Source organism: Mesoplodon densirostris, chromosome 1, assembly GCF_025265405.1.
Source record: "Mesoplodon densirostris isolate mMesDen1 chromosome 1, mMesDen1 primary haplotype, whole genome shotgun sequence".
NCBI classification, from domain to species: domain Eukaryota; kingdom Metazoa; phylum Chordata; class Mammalia; order Artiodactyla; family Ziphiidae; genus Mesoplodon; species Mesoplodon densirostris.
The window spans coordinates 233,195,280-233,219,909 of NC_082661.1; the positions used below are offsets into that span (position 1 = coordinate 233,195,280).

General features: G+C 34.9%; 1 protein-coding gene across 2 annotated transcripts in view; it reads right to left on the bottom strand.

Moving 5' to 3' along the window:
* LRBA (LPS responsive beige-like anchor protein) overlaps window positions 1-24,630 on the bottom strand; it is a 767,039-nt gene that overhangs the window by 144,593 nt on the left and 597,816 nt on the right. For both annotated transcript variants that reach the window (XM_060116154.1, XM_060116148.1), the window contains exon 47: window positions 7,992-8,144. In XM_060116154.1, coding sequence (XP_059972137.1) covers window positions 7,992-8,144 — 153 coding nt within the window. The remainder of the gene's footprint in view (window positions 1-7,991; window positions 8,145-24,630) is intronic.

Consider the following 24,630-nt stretch of genomic DNA (forward strand, 5'->3'; position numbering starts at 1 on the left):
CCCCAACACACATAAAATGTCCTGACAGCTTCAGTGGTGAATCCAATTAAACATTTAAAGAAGGAATAATAGCAATCTCTCACAAGGTCTTTCAGAAAATAGAGGAAGAGGTAACACTTTGCTCTATCTCATTCTATGAGATCAATATAAATCCTGATATTAAAATCATACAAAGATATCACGAGAAAACCACAACCCAATATTCCTCATGAATACAGATGCAAAAGTCCTAAAAAATAATAATTTCTCAACAAAATATTAACAAAAAATACAGTACAGATCAAAAGAATTTATATCATCCAAGGGTGATACACTCATGGAATGCAAGGTTGGTTTAACATCCAAAAGTCAATTAGTGTAATATATCATATTTCACTTTTTGTTTCTTGTTTGGAAAACTTTTCCCTGTTCCAAGATCACAAAGAATTCCTCCTGTATTATCTTCTAAAAGTTTATAATTTTGCCTTTGGTTTGTTTTTTTATTGATTCATCCACTTTTTACTTTATTTTTAAAGCTTTAATATATTTTAATTTTTGTTGATGGTATAAGGTTACAACTTAATTTTTTTCGATATTAATATCTGTTATGGGTTGAATGGTATTCCCCCAAATTCATAGGTTGAAATCCTTAACTTCCCAGTAACTCAGAATGTGACCTTATTTGGAAATAGGGCCATTACATATGTAATTACTTATGTTAAGATGAGGTCATACTGGAGTAGAGTGGGTCCCTAATCCAATATAACTGATGGCCTTATAAAAAGGGAAAATTTGGATACAGAGACAGACACACATAGAGGGAGGATGATGTGAACAGACGTAAGGAGAGCACAGCTAAATACAAGTCAGCAAGAGCCCTGGAACCAATTCTTCCCCCACAACCCTCAGAAGAAACCAACCCTGCTGAACTTTGATTTCAGACTTCTAGCCTCCCAGGACTGTGAGACAATATATTCCTGTTGTTTAAGCCACCCAGTTTGTGGTACTTTGTTATGGCAGTCCTAGGAAACCAACACAATTACTATTTATCTCGGCATCTAAATTGAGAAGTCCTTCCTTTCCCCACAGATCTGTAATACCAACTTTATGATAGGTGAAGCTTCTTTATATGTCCTGGTCTGTTTCTGGGTTCTCTGTTCTCTTTGATTAGTCTCTTTCTCCTAATTTCCCTAATTACTACAGCTTTAAAATAATTCATGATATATAGTAAAGCAAGTCCCTCTGAAATCTGTTCTTGTTCTCAGAGAGGGTTGTGGTTATAATTGACCCTTTACCCTTTGCAATCAGTTTTTTATATTCCAACAAAATGAAACAAACCTACTGGGACCTGGATTGGTTTTCATATTGCATTTATAAACAAATTTGGGGAGAATTAATAATCTATCAACACAGTATATCTTTTTATTCCCACTTATTTAGGTGGCCATTCAGAACTAGAATTTTCACGGTAAATGATATACAGAACTAAAAGCAAACTAAACAATAATAATTTTAGCTTTTTAAAATTATTCATACATATCTGTCCCCATTCCCCAGGGCTTTAGATCCAGCCACTGCAGGGAGTGGGGAGGTGGAGGGAAGGATACGCCCATAGTTGAGAATAATTATCACCAACTATACCACCGTGACTATTTACATTCTTGGCCATATCATTATCAATGTGTAAAATGAAAAGGCAATTGGAAAAGGAACAGTATGAAAAAAGCATGTTAGCTTCTGGCATTTGTATTCCAAAAAAAAAAAAAAAAAGTTGCTTAGTCAGCTCTCTTAAGAAACAGGGTTTTGAATCCCATTTCTTCAGAAAATGGAAACAAGGATATGAATACAGGTCAAAAAAGTGCAAAACCCCTTTCAAACCTCAATCAAACCTTTCAACCTTACAGTGTTTCTAAACACTGTAATTTAGAACATAATATGCTATTACAATAATCTAGTTGCTGTATCACTACAAATTCAGCCATCTCAAGCTGCAGGTCTTGCTATATGTACACATACAGCACTTTTTCATCAGGGAAAAGAGAGCCTTAGTCTCATCACTTAAGAATTGTAAATTTTCCATTCAAAGGAAAAAGTAAAGACTGACCTAGTTCATGCACATATATAAGATCTATGAAGATTTACGCTGAAGAGATTTAAATTTTAGCAATAGATAGGAAAAGACTAGGTTGGTGGTGAAATAAAATTTGAAATTTTTATTTTTCTTGTAGACAACAATATAAAAAATCACTTTTAATCTGTCCATATATTATCTGGAAAGAAGATAATATACTCATTTAATTTTTCTTTATCTTCTCAAGCAAGTGACAACCCATGTCACCTTTATGAAACAGCAGGAAAGAGAGAACCTACAGAAGATACACAAAAGCAAAGGTGACTCTAACTGGTAACCTCAGGACAATTCATTAATAGGAGCCTTCCTTTACTAAATTCATGCCACCTCTCAGCCCTGAGAAGCCTTCTATTTCAACAGTCTAAGTTATCAAAAAGGAAGTAACCTCCAAAGAGTAGAGGTATTGTCTGCCTGGTTCACTGAGTCTAACAGTGCTGGTACATAGATAGGCAACTCAGGAAGTACCTGTTAGATGAACAAATTACTTTCATTATTATTATAACTTGAATAAATTATACATCCTGCAGCAAAAACAAAATGCTCCACTTCACCAACTTTTATAAACTTTTACAAATAATATTACTGCTGAGAGTATGATTTTCTTTGTCTCCTATTCAACTTAAAACTCAAAGGTTGTAAGAGGCAGTATAATATAGGTCCATAACATCGATCTTATGTCATGAGATAATGATGAGCAGTCTGAATTCACATATTTTCATATTATTTGGAAGTATGGGAACCTGTTTCTCATTTATATTTCTGAAGCAGTATTTGGAATAATTTTTCTTCTGGTCTAGGAAGTATTAAATAAAACAGAACAATCTCTTGGATGTATTTAAGACTGCTTTGGTTTTACCCTGATTCCAACTCTTCAGAACAAAGAAAATTTAATTTATATACCTGAAAGAATCATCAGAACTATGAAGGTTTTCTTTCTAAAATACACAGGATATTATCTTCTGTGTATAAATTCAACACTTCAGGCCAACTCAGAAATCCTTATTTACATCTTCACTACCTACAGAAAGCTCAAGGAGTAAAATAGTTATAGATAAGGTAGCAGTTACAGTCCTCTAACACAAAGGAAATGTAGCGTTACTGTCCACCATCAAAATCACGCTCCTAAAAATATTCTATTCCCTTGAAATAATATTTGGGCAACCAAATACTTTAAAAAGGCATGCTGGGTATCTTAAAATGAGTATGTCAGTTAATTAAATCTATGGTCCCCTGCTACCAATGGAGGACTGGACAATCTGTTATTATTCACTGTCCTATAGATCATCTGCTCTTGGTGCTGGTGTGTTCCAGGAAGAGAGACAGCTGCAACACTATATCCCTGCTCAACCTGAGGACCATCTGACTTTAATTGTAACACACAGCTTGATGTGGCTCTGGCTATGAGAAGCCAAAGCATCGTCTGTAATAATCTGGAAAAGCAGAAACCTGCCAACGGAGGGCTGAAAACAGGGACTTGTGCTGTCTGGCTGCCTGACGGGCTGCAGGAAATATGATTAATGAGCAAGGTATAATGATATCAGGAACCCGATTAGCACCACAAAAAGGTCACAGATCAAAGTAGTATGCATTTCATGAGCTACAATCATTGCATACAATCTGTGGACTTGAAGAGGTAAACCAAAAAGAGGAGGGCGATAAAACCCTTATGTGATAACAGGCTAACATACATAAAATACCATACTAATAATTTAGTCGCTTACAGAAAGTTAACAGGAAAATTTAAAACGAATCAATATGAACGGCACCGTAGGAAAGCTTTGCTCATCAAAGGTGTATAATAAATATTTTTGAATGAATGAATGAGTTATTAAATTCTTTCCTAAAGGAACATGTAAGTAAAATCCAGTATTTTCCTAATTATGAGTTAAAATTATCAGAGATGTAAATATTTGACTGTAAAATGTTTGCATTTAACTTGCGGTAAATTTTTACGAGTTCTGTTAAGAATATAAGCTTATTCAGAAGCTAAACTATGAAGACATCTGTAAAACTCAGAGAAAGAGGAATCACTGGGACAAATGTTTAATAACTCAATAATAAGTTACATTAAATGTGCAGTTAGTATTATAAAATACTACTGTTTAACATTTCATAGTCATACATAAGTTTAGAGCATGAGCAGCAAAACCAAAATCTTATTGGAAAACAATTTGGTAAGTTGCCACCTTCTTTTCCTTGGTGCCCTTGTGGGACTTGTTCCAAAATGACCTCTTCTGAGGAGAGGGTACTGAGAGTAGGGATGGGGTACTACCAGAAGAGTGGCTTACTTTACTTTATACAGTTACATTTTCTTAATTGTCAAAATATTGTTGAAGAGCTTTAAATATAACTTACTCAAATGTTTCTGCCTCTTAGACCTCTTTTAAAGCAAATATATTAACAAATTTCTTTGTATTTTTAACAATACTAAATACGGTAATGATTAATAGAGAGTTGGTTCCCTTGAGACTTAAAGGTATAAACTGAGAAAAAATGCTTCAATAATAAAATGATCAGAACATGGTTTTAATTTTTAAAAAAATATATTCCTCAAGAATGGGGATGATTATTTATACCTTTCAAATATTATATAAATATTATTTTATATCTACCTAATAGCAAAAACATTTATTCACAATGGTGATTCAGCCTGCCATATACTGTTGCCCCACAGTAAGCCCTCAGGCACTGCAGCCACCCCCAACGGTGCACCCCCGGGGACTCAGGAGGGAAAGAACAGGATACTGGCCCCAGACAGCTAAGGTGTATATCAAAGGAATGACTTCAAAGAGCCCAGATTCTTGCATCTTCCCATACATAGAGACGCACTAAATTCATTAATTTGAGATACCTGGTTTTCCTTAATTAACAGTAATCTTTTGATGTTCCAACTACCTGGGCTTGAAGTACTTAGAAAGTCCACTGAATAAAACATAATTCTCAAAAAAAAAATGGTGATTCAGAAGGAACCATTAAAAAGGAAAAGACAAGCCACAAACTAGGAGAAAAATATATGCAAAACATATGTTGGATAAAGGATTTTTATGGAGGATATATAAAGATGTCTTACAACTAAATAATAAAAAGACATACAACCCAATTAAAAAACAGGCAAAAGATTTGAATAGATAGCTCACCAAAGAACATATTAAGAGTAGGAAATAAGCCTGTGAAAAAATGGTCAACATCATTAGTCATTAGGGAAATACAAATTAAAATCACAATGAATCACTGGAAGAGCTAAAATAAAGAGGATTGACAATACCAAGTCTTTGCAAGGATATGGCAAATTGAAACTTCACATATTGTTGGTGGGAATGCAAAATGGTAAATATATTCTTATCATATGACTCAGCAATTAAACTCCTAGGAATCTATCCAAGAGAAATGAAAACAGATATCCACCCTAAGACATATGCAAATATTCTTAAGAGCCTAAAACTGGAAAAAAGCGAAATGTCCATAAACTGGTAAATAAACAAAAGGTGTTATATCTATACAATGGAATACTATACAGCAACACAAAGAAATTACTGATATATGCACAATATGGAGGAATCTCAAGAACATCATGCTAAGTGAAAGAGTCAGGTACAAAAAGACTACATACGGCAGGATTCCATCTATATAAAATTTCTAGAAAAAGCAAAACCAAAGAGACAGAATCAGTGGTTGCCTGGGACTACGACTGGGAGCAAACAGATACAAGGAAACTTTTTGGAGTGAGGTAAGCTGATTGTGCTGATGGTTACATAACTGTATACATTTATTAAAACTCATTGAATTGAGCACTTTTAAAAAGATGGATTTTGGGCTTCCCTGGTGGCGCAGTGGTTGAGAGTCCGCCTGCCGATGCAGGGGACACGGGTTCGTGCCCCGATCCCGGAAGATCCCACATGCCGCGGAGCGGCTGGGCCCGCGAGCCATGGCCGCGGAGCCTGTGTGTCCGGAGCCTGTGCTCCGCAACGGGAGAGGCCACAGCAGTGAGAGGCCCGCGTACAGAAAAAAAAAAAAAAAAAAAAAAAGATGGATTTTATGTTATGCAAATTATACCTCAAAAACGTGTCTTAAAAGCATAGAAAATTATTGAAAGCAAAAAACAAAACAAAAAAAAACCCAAACTGCAGAATGACTAGACTTTCTATTGACATCTACATACCCCTGGAGAGAAAAAAAAAAAATTATATGACCGTAGACAACTGTCACATTTAAAAGTTTGACATCTCCTTCAACATCTTTCAGAGCTAAGCTTTGTCTTGGTCTCCCATTTTAATTACAGTTAACTTAAAAATCTTGAAAAATACATGCAGTAAACCAAAATGCAACATGTACCTTAAGAATGTGATAGAATAATGTTAGGTGCTATTGCCTGAAGGCCTTTTGTAAGCCAGAGAAAATTCTAGGTATTTTACATACATAATTACAGTTTTACACAAATAATTTTCAAATTACAACGAGGAAATCAAGGCTCAGAAAGGTTAAATTGCCTAAGGTCCCATAACCAGCAATGTGAGTTATCCCCGATTAGGAAAACTGGTCTAACTTCAAAGCCTATGCTCTTTCCACTCCCCCTGCACTGCTTCCAGTATATGTAAAATATGAATTTTTAGTAATAATGGGGTTACAATTAGGATCTAGAATACTGTTCAGGATTAAAATATAATTGTTGGTAGAAAAGGTAAGCATACCAAGAAAACTAAAGTGAAGTAATTTTCCGTGTTTTAGTGAAAATTAAAAACACAATGCAATTTAGGTTTCATTTTTATTTTACTTATTTATTAAATAAATTTATTTATTTGTTTGTTTTATTTTTTAATTTTTTGGCTGTTGGGTCTTTGTTGCTGTGCACGGACTTTTCTCTAGTTGCGGCAAGTGGGGGCTACTATTCATTGTGGTGCAAGGGCTTCTCATTGTTGTGGCTTCTCTTGTTGTGGAGCACAGGCTCTAGGTGTGTGGGCTTCAGTAGTTGTGGCATTTGGGCTCAGTAGTTGTGGCACTCGGGCTCAGTAGTTGTGGCTCGTGGACCCTAGAGCGCAGGCTAAGTAGTTGTGGCGCATGGCTTAGTTGCTCTGCAGCATGTGGGATCTTCCCAGGCCAGGGATCGAACCCGTGTTCCCTGCATTGGCAGGTGGATTCTTAACCACTGCGCCACCAGGGAAGCCCTAGGTTTCATTTTTAATATGAAGTATGAAGTATGATAAAGAAACTACTTTAAAAAACTGAGAATAAAGCTCCCTGACTCTAGACATTTATGAAAGTTAAAGGCAAAAAAGGAAAAGTCATATATTTTTTCATAAAATAATCCAGAACCCATACAACAGAGGACATTAAAGAGTCCACAGGAGAGGATTATGAAGAGTTGTAAGCATAAGATGTATGACAAGCACAAGATGTATGACAAGATGTAAGCACAATGATTATTGCACTTTTCAGTTTTTAAGTTTTCATATTCTAAATATGAGATGAAGATTTCCTTCAAAAGACAGATACAGCATATAATTTGAAAATCTTGTTTCTATTATCAAAATGTACAATGGCCTTCCAACCTGAAAACAGAATTATGTTCTTCTCCTAGTACAAGAAACTCATATTTGAAAAAGCATAGAATTCTACAAGAAATTCACTCATAATCTCGAATCATCATGTTCATATAAAAGTAACCTAAATTCTGCATAAAAGAACAAAAGACACCATTATACCTTTCATGTCAATAAGATTTTATAAAGTATATATGGAGATTCATGAACTATTACATCACTTTCAGTTATCCCTATCAACTACAGTTTTTCCCAGAAGAGCAAGGGTTAATGATTATACCAACACATGAAAGATACTTTGAGAAAAGGCTCATGACAGACAGAGTAGATGATTACTATCTTACCAATCTGTTTATGCGAACAAATTCTTCTGAGGTTTTGGCCCAAGGAGGAAGTTCAACATCAGACACTACGGTCCCATCATCCATCACTCCAAGATTATAATTATTGAAGTTGACAAACATCTCAGGGAGATAATAAAATTCAGGGATCAACTCCTATATAAAAATAAAAGACAATGTCATATTACAAATTGTAGAATACTGACTAGGTATTCATAAAAGGGCTGATCATTTCCTATTGTGCAGAAGAACAAAATAAACATAGGAAAGTTTTTACTCTTTTCATATCATAGCCCTATCACAAAGTTTTATTAAGGTAGACAGATCCCATCCAACCAAATTTAAATAACACCTTACTGGGTGGTCACATGCTTTCCTTTAGGACAAGTCTTACAAACTCAAAACTCTTATATACCAACATTTGAGCAATATTTGAGGTTTGACAAGATGTAAACAGAGTTTAACATGCTGTAATATCAACAACAGCTTAAACTAGATTTTTTTGAGGTGTATGGAATTTTTGCCAGAAAAAACCAAAATCTTTATAAGCATTAAAATGCTTTGGTCCATCACCAACCAGGAAGATATTCATTGCATTTAGCCATGGTGTAACAGTATGTTTTGTTCATATTTCAAAACATTCAAGTTTAGTTTTAAGGTACTAACTCTTATAAAAGATCAGAATTTATCATCAGTCTAGAAAATGACCTGCATGAGAAACTAAGAATATAAACATGACTTTAATAAGGACATTTAAAATACGCTTTAACAGGATACTTAATAAGCAGAAAAATGCAGCCAGTTAGGTTTTTGTGTACAATAAGCCCCATGTATAACTATTTCAGAGGTCCTATACATCAGACTTGAAATCCAGTCTTGACATGGGTCAGTGACTCAGTGGTCTTTCAGATACCCCCTCAGGGCCAGCTATGGCAGGCCCGGCTTTCCAAATGGTTGAGTGAAATAGGGAGGTCATCAGATTTTGGACAAGGTCAGTATGAACTCAACTAGAGCAAAGAAAAAAAATTCAGCAGGAATTAAGCTATTATCACCTCCATCATCCATGTGAAATGTTCCTTGACTTTGAATCATACATCCTTTGTTTACAATCACAATAATTAACTAAGCAGGGTAGAAATGAGCTTGTCCTCCAAATGCCTGACAACCACCTGATCATTGACTTGCAAAACATTTAAACTGAACAAAATTAATTTTTTTAAAAGGAAGATCCTGTTAAGTTTAACCATAAATGAAATGATGCAATGTTCATACAACAATTTTAAGAATCTCTTCTCCAAAATGATGCATATAAGTCTAACTGACAAAAGACATATTTTATGCAACAAAAAGCTATATTCAATTTGTTTTAGCTAAATAACTTACTGCATGAGATGAGTCAAGTACTAAAATAAACTTAATAAACATCACATTTAATCTTCACAACAACTTATCACACTTAATCTTCACAACAACTTTACAAGGTAAGGTATCATTTCCATTTAAAAAATTAACTAAGGCTCAAAGAAGTTAAGTAATATGCCCAAGGTTATGCAGCTGATTTATGATAAATTTGGAACTTAGATCAAGATTTGTTTAACTCTAAAGCCTGTGTCCTTAATCATCAAAAAAGCATGGGTTCTATTACATAATATATATGGTGCTAAACATTTAAAATGTTTTTAACATATACTCTAAGCAATTTTTTAAAAAAAGTAAACAAAACCTTTTCATGCTTCCATGATAAGAAAACAACTGGTTCTCCTGAAAAAAATATTTTATTTATATATGTATATGTATATATACTACACATATAGGAAGAATTTTTAAAATATGCTATAATTATTATTTACCCATATATAAATATGTCACTTTATAACTATCAATTTGCTGAAGTATGCATTCAGTAAATTCCAACTTTGAGAAAATTTCCCGAAATGTCTTATTTTCACTCCATATTACTTGTGCTAGTAAAGAGGAATGTTACTATTGTCAAGTCTTGTTCTACAATAGTAATGGAGGACCATGCCTTCCTTGTGTATTCAAGATCAAAAGCAGCATTTTGGTTTAATTAATTACTTATTCTTTAAATTTCAATAATACCTGCCCACCTGTACCCTCACCCTAATGCTCTCACAATTAGAGGATGTTGTCCTTCTTTTGCCTGTTATACTCATTATGCTTCTATATAATTCTCCTAGGAATCAAAACAATTATAATGGCTGAATTTTAGATGTTCGGTTTCTCCCAAGTTTTGGGAGATCAGTCATCTGCATTATAAATCAGAGATATATATTGCATAGTAAAAATATGCAAAAAATATACTCTTTCTTGAGACCATGCCTAGACAGCAGATGAAGACCCAACACAGCCATAAATAAATAAATAAATAAATAAATAAATTCAATTAACAGAAATATATTTTGTTCATGGCCTACTTTATTTAAACACATAAATTTATTATGAATTTATTTTATTTTAATGTTGACAGCTTACTCTAAATATAAATTCAGTTAATTTAACTCAAAATTAAATGGAGCAAAATTACACATAAAATAAACAAGAAATTTGTAATAAAAGATATGAAGAAAGCAATTTTAAATCTTACTGGACTATGTTAAACATTCAGTTGCATAATTTCTGTAACGCTGGGAGGGAGGTAATAATTTATCAGTTTCCATAATTACCATAGATTTTATTTGCAATTTCCTATTAAAGATAGATACCCTATAATTTTGTAGAGTGGACATTATAAAAATATTTCAAAATTAAGATTTTAAACTTTATTAATTAAAAATTAAGCTTAATACTTCACTTGAAATTTATCGAGATAGGAATTTTATGTTTTGCTTCTTTATTTTTTACCTCCCAACTTCCCACCCCATACACTTCTCCAATTTCAAGAGAGTTGTCAGGCATTTCCAGAACATTTGCAAGGTCCAGAGCAGAGACCTCCTGAAGACATCCTCTTTTTCTGTCCTTTGTGAAAGTCTAAGCAAACAGGAGATTATGTAAAATGTCTAGGAGAAGCAGTGTCAAAGGTTAATATTTTTAAAAAGACAGAAACCAAAGAAGAGTTTTTCCTCAAGATTAGGGAACCAAGTTTCTCAAAATCTGTAGTCAGCTTTCTTTAGCCTGAGGGCAAGGGGAGGGGATGAAGAGGTTAGGCTGGAACCTAGGGGATGGTAAGTGGTAATCAAGGTCCCTACTTGTCCATATAGTGCCTCTGTATGAATTAGAAAAAAGCAATCCTTCTGGGCTAATTCAGCCCCAAGAGAACTCAGTTTGGTAAGTGCAGTACAGGTTGGATTTCTGCTTCTCCTTTCCTTCAGTCAAGCACCCTTACATAGAGAACAATTTGCCCACCTCTACACAATGGCTCCATGATGGTGCACTTACAGAAGACAGTCCCTTGGCACCAGGGCTTTTGGCATCAGCAAATATTTCTTAACTCAAGCTTAGACAATCAGCAGAGCTGCCAGCTTCTAAAAGACCATGTGTCCTAGACAATGAAGATATTACTAGTGAACAAGATGAACTGAAGATGTGAGAGCCAACTTTCTAGGTACCACATAAGCCTGGATCTCATTCAAGCCCTGGGAAAAGGAGGTCTCTGCCTTATCCATCTAATGACTGTGAAAGAACTTCCTACTAGCATAATATAAAGAAGATTTGAATTCAAATTAGGACATTTCTTATATTCTTGAGCTGGTGGTTATGAATTTATACATACAGTTGACATGTGAACAACACTGGGGTTAGGGTTCCTACTCTCTACTCAGTCAAAAATCTGAGTGTTATTTATAGTTGGCACTCCTTAGCTGCAGTTCCTCTGTATCCCACATGGGTGGTTCCAAATCCATGGATTCAAACAACATTGGACAGGGTACTACTATAGTATTTACTATTTTAAAAAATCCACACATAAGTGGACCTGTGCAGTTCAAGAGTCAACTGTATTTCAGTGATTAAAAAGTTACCAATATATTCACTGACAATTATTTCTAGGAGACAAAATGGTAGAGAGAATTCAGTATGAGCAGTACAAAACTTTTTTAAGTTCCCATTATTTAATTGATTATTTGATATAAGCTTTAGGTAGGTATGAAGAGTGATATAACACATCATAATCACAAAAAGCATTTATTTCATTTTTACTCTGCAAAGAACTGTGTTAGGATCTGGGATATGGAGACGTGAGTGCTACTTCCCCTCTACAGATCAGATCACAGATCTAACAGTGAAAGGATACATTTTTTAGGAGGAAATTGGTTGTAGGCACAAATAGTACTCTAGAAATTCAAAAGAGAAAAGGATGTCTAAAAGTTGGGGTGGTCAGAGAAAGCTTTAGGGAGAAGAACATAACACATTGTACTTCCCTAATATAACACTCATCAAACTGTATTGCTCCCTCTAAATTGACGGCTCCAGGAGATAAAGGACTTTAAGTATCTTGTTCACTGCTACACCTCCAAAGCCTAGACATAGTGAGTGACACATGTTAGATATTCAGTAAAAATCTGTTGAATGAATGATTGAAGAATGGTACTTAAAGTCAAAGATAAGTATTAGCAGAGGGGAAAGACAAGAACAGTTCTGACAAGGGGAATATCTTAAGAAGAGGTACAGAGATGGAAACTTGCATATATCATGTGTTTCCAGTGATCAATGAAGAACTATTTAGTTGGTTTAGAGAGGACTATATACATGGAGTAGGAGATAATTTAAAACAGGACAAATGTTTCCAATAAATTAGCACTGAAAAGAAAGATTACAAAGAATTTAATATAGTATAAAGGACATCATCAACTAAGGACAATTAAGTAAAGGAGTGAGTATATATACTTAAACCATATTACAATCTCATTGGAAGGAAATCTGCATAAGTAAATCAGTTGATGGGAGTTGAATATCCTCTTAACATAAAATAAACATACTGAACACAACTGAGGTACATCAACATGTAACCAAAAAGATAAATAAGTATATATACTGCCTGAATTTTACTATGGATGATAGTGACATTCAAGTTATAAGTAGAATTCCATCTTAATCCTAAAAGCATCTTTCTAAGAACTATGGCTTAATATAACACCAAATATTATAGTTCAGAATTATCTCCTTTGACAGATGAAATTTAGTGATAGAGTCAAAGATTATGTCTTTCTAATACTTCTAATGTATACTTACAAAGTGAAGTATGTTTTATATTCATCAGAACAGAACATTCAGCTCTGGATAAAAAACACATGTTCAGCAATTCTTTAAAACATCAGTGGAAAATGATAAGTAAACAACACTGACAGAGGACAGAGATATTTATAATTCACATTTTCTTCTGACTTGCTGACAATAATTTTAATCACTATCACATAATTAGGCCATCAGGTCTTAGAGGTAAGTAACATGGTCAAAATGTAGTGTATCATTTCCTAAAATAAAAATTTGAAAGGTTCAACCAGAGGTTATACCACAGTTCAGGATAAGCCCATTGCTTTGATCACAAATCCCAAGGCTTTCATGGCATAATGACAAGGATTGGTTCTGACCACACATATGCTTTAGTTTTCTTTTCTAAGGTATGATCCCCATTGATATGAATGGCCTCTGCAGCAAGGCTGTATGATTCATCTTCTAATAGTCACCAATTCTATCCATTGAATTAAAACCATCACTTCAATAATACCTGGGTAATCATGCCAAAAACTAGTCTATTAATCCAAAGAAACAAGATAATAAAACCTGAAATAAAAACCAAGATGCTACTTCAGAACTAAAGTTAAATTTTTATTTTATTTTTACTAAAATATGAAATCCTGACAAGTCAAACATAAGCACGATAGCAAGGTAACTAATTTAATGTATACTGCTTTGGGGATACTGATGGTAAAAAAAAGATGTGAAAGCAAAATTTTAGCTTTTTACATTGGAAAAACTGTATTATTTTATGAAGGAAAAAATCCAAAGTAAACTTTCTTAATGAACAAGAAAAGAGTTGATGAACAATATATATTTTTTAAAAGTATATGTTCTGATACATATTAACTTGTAAGTATTTATTTTGTTAGCCCACAAATGAGAAAATCTTTTAGAAAGTTATTAGAATTGAATTGAACCTATAAGTCATTTAAAATGGACTGCATATCTGAAAGTATTCAAATTGATATTTAGTTTCTCCTTATCAAATAGATAAAATGCTATTTTCTTCCTTTAGTAAAAGAAATGTTAACAGCAATTTTTAAATTGGAGAAGAAAAAATAATCTATGATGCTTCCAGACAGATCAAATAAATACTGTATGGTTTTAGATATTAAATTTGCATTTCAAATTCAAAATAAAGAAAAATCATGGATTGCAAATGAACAAATAGATAATCTATCTTAATCTAATACAGTGAAGAGAATAACTGGGTTTGCGTCTTGTCTATTCAACTTACGGGTCACGTGCTTTTAATTTAATTTTTCTGACCCTTACTTACCTCAGTCGCCTCTTCTAAAACACAGGGTGGTTGTGTGGCTAATGAGATAATACAGAATTCTACATGCACAAAAGATGTTACTACTACCACTACTACTACTACTACTAGTATTATTATCATTAATGTGGCCCCTAATAACAATCCCAAATTAGAGACTCAACTTGCCCGATTCTTCAAGTCAACAGGTAATTCACTGATTGTGGCCATTCTTAAAAGCTTTTAACATAATCCTAAGGGAATTTAATAAAATTTACTTGTAAAAGTAAATATGACCACAAAAATATTTGAGACTTAACAGTTCCTACGAAATAGCTATCACATTTAAAACACATTTATTTATTTTTTTATTAGCAATGACAGTACAGTTCAACATGCCTCACTTTATGATGAATACTCTCAATACTTTATAGTTCTCTCCTGCTTTCAACACGTTTTTCACTTTTAAATTTGGATTGGACATCTTTGCTGAACCTTTTGCTGTTCCAGACTCCTATCTTCAAGGAAATTGTAATGTGGGGAGAGGTAATGGACATTAATAATACAAATAATGGGTAAGCTGTGACTGCCAGAAGAGAAGACATAAATAAAATGCCCACCTTAAATCTTTTCTGGAACAATTTGTATAATACATGAGTATGGAGGAGAACAGTTAATATCAGTATTTATAAATATATTAATGAACAATCTACATTTTTACACTGAACAAAAACATCATAAGATCACCAGGTCAAAAAACAAATTACAGCTGACCTGTGTACGTTTTTATAATTCAGGAAGATAGGAACATTTTCTAAGTGCTTTAAAAAAATGTTTTTTTTTTCTGCCCACTATGTAAGTAGCATAAGAAGAAAAATATTCAGTTTTTCAAGTAATTTTTCTCGAAGAACACACAAAAAAGAAATGGTTCATTGTAGACATAAAGAGTACAAAGTTCAAAGCTAAAAAAAAATAGTACATGGGTACATCATTTAACCTATTGATGCATGAAGAAGAAAAGTGTTAAAAAGGGTTAAATTAACAAATCTGTAAGTTATGTATAAAAACAAGGACGAACACATATATAGTTCAGTTAGAGTATGAGTGTTCTACATTGTTAAGAGAGCGGGAAGACAGCTTGAGCTGACTCTACTGTGGCTGTGAGTGTGTGTGTGGCGGGGGGTGGAAGAGGGACTGACCAACAAAGAAAGAGAGAGAGAGAAGAAAGAGAGAAAGAGAGGGAGAGGAAGAGAGAGAAGAAAGAAAAAAGAGGGGAGAAAGACAGAGGGAGAATGAAGAGAGATAAAGAGAAGGAGGGAGGGAGGTAAAGAGGAAGAAAGGAAGGAAGGGAAGTACATATGCCAGAAATGTGCAAAGGATGGACAGAAAAGGGGAAGATTTCAATTTTACTTATAGAATTTTAAAAATTCTGAATTATTTAAAAGTTTGTTTGAAAATAGGAAGAATAAATGAAGAAAATAAAACTATCAAATCATCCTAATTTAAGCTTTTTCTCTTAACAAATACATCAAGAAATAAATGTCCAGCAATTATGTTCTACTAACTATAGCTAAACATTTTCTTATAAATGGCTCTAAAGCTGATGCTATCAGCATCTGTGGAATGTATTATGGTAGAAGACATGCTGAAAGAGGAAAAAAGAAACCTAACTTATCTTCAGATCACAGCCCCTGGGATTTCTGAGGTAGTGGAGGGCAAGTCAAAGGTCTCATGTTTAACAAATCTCACAAGACACAAATAGAACTATTCTCTGATCATCTCTATTTTGTATTATTACTTCTAACAAACAGGTATACACTTAATACCTTTAAGGGTTAATTTTTAAAGCTAAAACTAATTCTTGTAATATTACTGATAGTCATTTATTTTTAAAATATTATTTAGTAAATTCTTAGGATTTAATTGCACTCTATTTACTTAATTTTAAGTATGGAATATGCTGTACTGACCCTATTGATTTCATAACAGTAAAAGTTTACATTCATCACTAATGATACACAATAAATTATAAGATAGATTTTTTTTTTAATGCGGTAAAGTCTTTAATTTTAACTGTCATAGCCTCCAAAATTTCTCCCTACCTCCAGCTCTCATGTCTCTTCCCCATTCCCAGTACTTTCCATACCGCTGCCAAAGTGCTTTTTTTTTTTTCTTAAATAATAGAGCCAATTAGTACAAAATCTTAAATGGATCCTCGTTGCCTATAGCAGGGGATGGTAAAATACAGCCCAGGGGCCAAAATGCTGCCACCTGCTTTTGTAAATGAAATTTTATGGGAACACAGTCACACTTCTCTGTTTACATATGGTCTATGGCTACTCTTGGGCTACGGTGGTAGAGCTGAGTAGCTGTGACAGAGACTGCATGGACTGCGAATTGAAAAATATCTTTAGAATATTACTGAGGGTCTTCATATTAGACCACAACTGCCTTTCAGTATTTCTCCTTCTCTATGTTTCCTACACACCAAGCACATAAGACCAATTAGCACACCAATAAGCATTCCCCAATGTGCTAAGCCTTTTCTCTGAATTTTGTTCATGTCATTATCTTTGCTCAGAATACTCTTCTATATTTAATCAAAGCATTAATTTAATAAATGTTTTAGTGCCTACTGTGTTCCAGGTACTGTTTTAAGCTCTGGGAATAAACCAATGAGCAAAACAGTCCAAATCCATGCTCTCATGGAGCTAATGTTCCAGTGGGATAAGACATAAATAATAAATAAATAGAGACATGTATGTCGGATGGTGAGTGATATGAAGAAAACTGAAATTGAGAAGTGAGTTAATGTGCATGGGATGAGGCATGTACTTTTAAAGAAAGAGGACAGAGAAAGCCTTACTAAGAAGGTGACTTTTTTTTGAATTTTTGATTTTATTTTGTTTTTTTATATAGCAGGTTCTTATTAGTCATCAATTTTATACACATCAGTGTATACATGTCAATCCCAATCTCCCAATTCATCCCACCCTCCTTCCCCCTTGGTATCCGTAAGTTTGTTCTCTACATCTGTGCCTCTATTTCTGCTTTGCAAGAAAGTTCATCTGTACCATTTTTTTTTTTAGATTCCACATATAAGCGATACTATACTATATTTGTTTTTCTCTTTCTGACTTACTTCACTCTAGGTCTATCCATGGCACTATTTCATTCCTCCTTATGGCTGAGTAATATGCCATTGTATATATGTACCACATCTTCTTTATCCACTCGTCTGTCGATGGGCATTTAGGTTGCTTCCATGACCTGGCTATTGTAAATAGTGCTGCACTGAACACTGGGGTGCATGTGCCTTTTTGAATTATGGTTTCCTCTGGGTATATGCCCAGTAGTGGGATTGCTGTATCATATGGTAATTCTATTTTCAGTTTTTTAAGAAACCTCCATACTGTTCTCCGTAGTGGCTGTATCAATTTACATTCCCATCAACAGTGCAAGAGGGTTCCCTAAGAAGGTGACACTTGAGTAAAGACTTGAAATGGCTGTAGGAATGAATCCATAAGGATATCTGGAGGAATTTTTCAGGTGAAAAGAAAAGTAAAAGCAAAGGCCCTGAGGTGGGAAGATACCTGGAGTTTGTGAGGAATACCAAGGAGGTCCTGTTCGGCTAGAACAGAGTGGACAAGAGGGCAAATGGTACAAAGAGTTCAAGAGGTAACAGGATTATGGAGGGGAGGGGTAGTTGCTGTAGGGTCTTGCATTGTAATAAGGACTTCAGCTTTTACTCGCAACAGCTTTTACTCGGAAACCATTAACTAAGAAAGGGAAGACTGTGAGAGGAGCAGGTTTCAAGGAATGAAGATCAGGAATTTGGTTCTGAATGTGTTAAATCTGAGATGCATTTTACATGCTAAAATGGAGATGCTAAGGAGCGAGTCAGATATCAGGACAAATGTACATGCTAGAGATGTAAATCTGGGAGGTGGAAGGCTCCCTTGCATCCTTTAAGATACAACTCAAATACCACTTACTTTGTGAAGTCACTCACAGCCCCACTTCCTCCAGGAAGAATTAATTTCACTTTGTTTATATCTTATTATAGCACTTAGCACTGTCTAACTTGTATTAAAAATAGTTTTATGTATACCTGTCGTTCTCACCTGGAGATATGGGAAGTAAAGAACTGTGTTTATCTTACCCTTTTAACCCCAAACACTCCCTACTATGTATTGCATATGATAAAATAATCATTAAGTGCTGGCTTAACTAAATGTGTCTGGGGGGACTTGAATTCACCTGTCATAGGAAGTTTTCTGCCTGAAGGTAGGGAGCTGGATGCCCATGCCCCAACTAAACTTGCTCTTCTTCTGTGTTCTCTAAGTACACGTCCAAGTCAAATTTAATTTCTCCCTCAACTTAGGGGACACATCAGTCAGCAGATCCTAACAGTTCTTACCTTTTAAATATGTCTTAAATTCATCACACTTGTCTAGTGTCATTGCCACTCCTGAGTGTAAGCCTCCACTGCCTCTCAGCCCATTACTTTAACAGCTTACTTACTGTTTCCACTCCTGCTCAGTGTAATACATATTCCAACACCGATCACAGTGGTCACTTAAAACCACAAAATCTCCTCTGCTTTGACCTTTCCAGTATCTCCCCACTGCCCCCAGGATAAAGTCCAACCTCCTTACTAAAGCTTATAAGGCACCCCATGATAGGCCCTGAATTGCCTCCTTCCTCTCCCTTCTCCTCATTTCAGATCTTGTATCTATGAGCCACAGACCCTTTATTACACTGAATTGCTGGAATGCTTGTATCGTCAGTACCCCACTTACTGCACACGTTCACTGAAGGCAATGCTCTATCTCATTTGATGCTGTATCACAACCAGGGCCTGAGTGTGCATAAACTCCATTAAACTAAAAAAGTTAAGAATTAAGTGCTCTCTCAGGATTCCACCAAACTTGTTACCCTAAGTTTATTTTTAGCACAGGTTATTTTAAAATATATTTTTGTACTAAATTCCAAGCTTCTAGAGAAGCACAGTTCTCCAACAATCTCCACGTAAAAGATGTAAAGAATGTAAAAGATCCACTTACTATTGCCCCCTTTCTAAAATAATGAACCTAGCTGACATTTATGACTCTTTCCACTCTCGGATCCTGATTCGTTAATCATCTCTATAGGAGAGAAGAACAAAAGTTTAAGCTGCAGCAAATCAGATTCTATTTAATCATGAGATTAAATGTATTGACACTAAAGGTGCCAGAAAACGTGTATGCTGCCTGCTGCCTCAACGGGGAGCTGGGGGGACGGGGAATCAGTAACAATGAACTGCCTAGAAAAGCTTAGATATTTGCCTAATATTTACATGTGACGGCCTTATGAAATTCATTCAAGCTTTATGAGTCTGATTTGTTCCGCAAGATTTGGTTATGAAGGTTCAGGCTGAAGACAGTCATCTATTTTGCACCTCAGTTTCTATACTTTTAAACTTGAAACAGAGTTTGCGGGGGGATTTTTTTTTCCCCTTTGAGAAAGAATTGGGTATCTGTATTTTTTAAATGGATAGGGTTGCATCAAGGGATGTAGGACTTCTTTGAAGCACAGCATCAGCATGACCTACGATAATCACCCTTTTCTTTCTTTTTTTTTAACATCTTTACTGGAGTATAATTGTTTTACAATGTTGTGTTAGTTTCTGCTGTACAACAAAGTGAATCAGCTATATGTATACATATATCCCCATATTCCCTCCCTCTTTCGTCTCCCTCCTACCCTCCCTTCCCCACCCCTCTAAGTGGTCACAAAGCACCGAGCTGATCTCCCTGTGCTATGTGGCTGCTTCCCACTAGCTATCTATTTTACATTTGGTAGTGTATGTATGTCCATGCCACTCTCTCACTTTGTCACAGCTTACCCTTCCCCATCCCCATGTCCTCAAGTCCATTCTCTACATCTGCGTCTTTATTCCTGTCCTGCCTCTATGTTCTTCATAACAATTTTTTTTTAGATTCCATATATATGTGTTAGCATACGATATTTGTTTTTCTCTTTCTGACTTACTTCACTCTGTATGACAGACTCTAGGTCCATCCACCTCGCTACAAATAACTCAGTTTCGTTTCCTTTTATGGCTGAGTAATATTCCATTGTATATATGTGCCACATCTTCTTGATCCATTCATCTGTCGATGGACACTTAGGTTGCTTCCATGTCCTGGCTATTGTAAATAGTGCTGCAATGAACATTTTGGTACATGACTCTTTTTGAATTACGGTTTTCTCAGGATATATGCCCCGTAGTGGGATAGCTGGGTCATATGGTAGTTCTATTTTTAGTTTTTTAAGGAACCTCCATACTGTTCTCCCTAGTGGCTGTATCAATTTACATTCCTACCAACAGTGCAAGAGGGTCCCCTTTTCTCCACACCCTCTCCAGCATTTACTGTTTGTAGATTTTTGGATGATGGCCATTCTGACTGGTATGAGGTGATACCTCGTTGTAGTTTTGATTTGCATTTCTCTAATGATTAGTGATGTTGAACATCCTTTCATGTGTTTTTTGGCAATCGGTATATCTTTGGAGAAATGTCTGTTTAGGTCTTCTGCCCATTTTTGAATTGCATTGTTTGTTTTTTTGATATTGAGCTGCATGAGAACTTGTACATTTTGGAGATTAATCCTTTGTCAGTTGCTTTGTTTGCAAATATTTTCTCCCATTCTGAAGTTTGTCTTTTTGTCTTGTTTATGGTTTCCTTTGCTGTGCAAAAGCTTTTTCTGAAATTTATTTATTTATTTATTTATTTATTTATTTACTTACTTACTTACTTACTTACTTACTTACTTACTTACGGCTGTGTTGGGTCTTCGTTGATGCACGCGGGCTTCCTCTAGTTGTGGTGAGCAGGGCCTACTCTTCGTTGCAATGCATAGGCTTCTCATTGCGGTGGCTTCTCTTGTTGAGGAGCACGGGCTCTAGGTGTGCAGGCTTCAGTAGTTGTGGCACATGGTCTCAGTAGTTGTGGCTCACGGGCTCTGGAGCACGGGCTCTGGAGCACAGGCTCAGTTCTTGTGGCACATGGGCTTAGTTGCTCCACGGCATGTGGGATCTTGCTGTGATTTATGTCATAGAGTGTTCTGCCTATGTTTTTCTCTAAGAGTTTTATACTGTTTGGCCTTACATTTAGGTCTTTAATCCATTTTGAGTTTATTTTTGTATACGGTGTGAGGGAGTGTTCTAATTTCATCTTTTACATGTGGCTGTCCAGTTTTCTGCTGGGGGATTTTAAAATATTATTTATCACAGTGATGATTCTCCAACCCAATTTTAGCACTTTCTATTTCAGTCCTCAAGACTAGCTATTATTGCTACTACCTGTCAGTTCATATTTAGATGGAGTACAACATCAGGAACATTGTTGCTGAAAGAGGAAGAAGGCATTCTTCCTTCCATAAGCAGAAAGCTATCCCTTGGTGTGACGCCAAAACAATGCCCTAAGTCTGCACTGCCAAATGGAGTAGCCATTAGCCACAAGTGGCTATTAAACAATTGAAATGTGGCTAGTCTGAGAAGAAACCTGTTGTAAATATAAAATACACACCAGATCTCAAAGCCTTAATATTAAAAAAAGAGAATGTAAAATATCCAATTAATAATTTTATATTGATTACATGCTGAAATAAAAATATTTTGGATATATCAGGTTAAATATTTTCTTAAAATCAGTTTCACATGGTCCTTTTGACTTTTTAAAATGTGACTACAAGAAAATCTAAAATTATATATGTGATCGTAATTATGGTTGACATTACATTTCTATTGGACAGTGTGGTAAGCCTAGTTAGAGAACTGATCAACACTTCTCAACTCTTTATCCAGACAGAATAAAAAGCATCATTGAGGGTCAGGCCTGAAATGGAACCACCAATGATAAACCGAAACACAAACGAACCCCCCAATTTTAAAATGGTAAATCATGCTAAAAATGAAAGACTGCTTTAGTGAAATCTAATAATGTCTCTTTCTTCTCTGAAATAAAAATAATTAATATTTTAACCTTTATTTCTTAGGAATAACATATTTTTTCAGTAAAATTATTCTCTGAGTATTAGCAGAATTCAAGAAATAGGGATCCTAAGATATTATAGTGACAGTTCTCCTTTAGCAAAAAAAAGTTAAGTACTAGAAATGTTATCATGTTATCCTTATTTTTTCCAAAAAATTAGTTAATTAATTAATTACTTAATTAAATTTTTTTTGCCTGCGCTGCGCAACTTGCGGGATCTTATTTCCCCCACCAGGGATTGAACTTGTACCCTTGCCAGTGGAAGTGCAGAGTCTTAACCACTGGACTGCCAGAGAATTCCCCTGAAAAATTAATTTAAATAAATCTTCTATCTACCTAACAATATTTCACTTTTGTAAAATGTCATGAAAACATTAGAGAATGCATATTAATCAAGCAAGGTATACTTTAGAATCCACTCAGTAAAGTGATTCCTACCACCCACTCACATACTTCACTATCTCCTCTCTACTGTTTAACATTTTCCTTACTATTTCTAGAAACTCTAACAAGACAACACAAATAAAGATCAGACTATAATATGATTCCATCTGAAATATAATGTTATATCTCAATGAAATGTTTATTATAGTAATTTAAATGTGCTTTCTTTTTTTTTTTTTTTTTTTTTTTTTTTTCCTTTTTTTGCGTTATGTGGGCCTCTCACTGCTGTGGCCTCTCCCGTTGCGGAGCACAGGCTCCGGACGCGCAGGCCCAGCGGCCATGGCTCACGGGCCCAGCCGCTCCGCGGCATATGGGATCCTCCCAGACCGGGGCACGAACCCGTATCCCCTGCATCGGCAGGCGGACTCTCAACCACTGCGCCACCAGGGAGGCCCTAAATGTGCTTTCTTAATATAGTCATTCTTATACATTATATTATAATAATTTAAACATGCTTTATAAAGTGTTAGAATGTAACATGAAGAGGCAAGATCAAAAAACAAAAAATAAAAAAAGGCATGATTAAATCCCTCCTCAGTTGTAGAAGGACCAACTATAAGGAGGCTCTTTAAATAGCCTATAGCCTGTGTAACCATGTATTATATACTTTTCAAAGTGTTCACTAAGTTGTAGGGTCCAAATTACCGGGTTATTAATATAGAAAATGGAGTAATTTATCAACGTCCTATTCACCTTACAGATATTTTGTGGTTTAAAAAAAAAAAAAAAGAAAATTAGGAAAATATACATATTGGTTAGAAGAGCAAGTGGGTTTCATCCAAGTTAGTCCTGAAGAAAATTTCTGTGCCTCTGAACGCAATGAAATGGTATTTAAGAATAAGGCTGTATCTCTAAGCAGGCTCCAATCAACTTGACACTTGGAATTTTTAATTCTTTTATTTTTCTTTTAACTTTTGCCTTAACTTTGTACTCTACTTCTTCATTTAGATGCCCTATATAACTAGGCTAGGAAGCTAGAAATTAAGTAGCACAATAACAAGAACTAAAATTCTAGTATTTGTTTAGTAATTGGGGCTGTTTTTATCAAAGTCTGCTGAGGCATTCAAAGGGAAGTGAGATGGATTTGAGTCATTATTTGTGAAGAAACAGAGTAATGAGAAAAGTAAGGAAGGAGAAAGGTAAAGTTCATATGGGTTTTGGGGGTTTTATTTTTTAATGCTGTAGCTGTTTTGTGTGGGTTTATTTATTTATTTTTTACAAGTTGGGTATTTTAAAGGAAATGTTTGGGGAAATGGAACCATTTGCTAATTAAAGAATCTTGAGAGAAAAAGGAGGAGATTTAGGAAAAAGAGACAACAAAACTACAAGGATCTATCACATGTATCTCCCGACCAACAAAGCATTAAGCAGGAATGTCTAGTACAGAGAGGTAGAAATTTGAAGATATACACTACCTCTTTATTACAGAGCAGAAAAAAATTCAAATTCATAATTTTGTTCTTGTTTACACTTCTATTACCAAACTTAGGTATGAGGTTATAACTTGGTCCTGAGATAGTTAAAAAATAAAGGAATTTAGAAATTAAAAAATTTTTTTCATGTCTTCAATTTGATAACAAAGTCAGTCTTATCAATGTTTTCATATGTCCATATCTCTTATGACTTCTCAAAAGGTTAAAGTAAGTAAAGAAATAGCTTTGAGATTAGAAGTAGAAACCATTATTAAATCTGTTAACTATTCTGATTTACT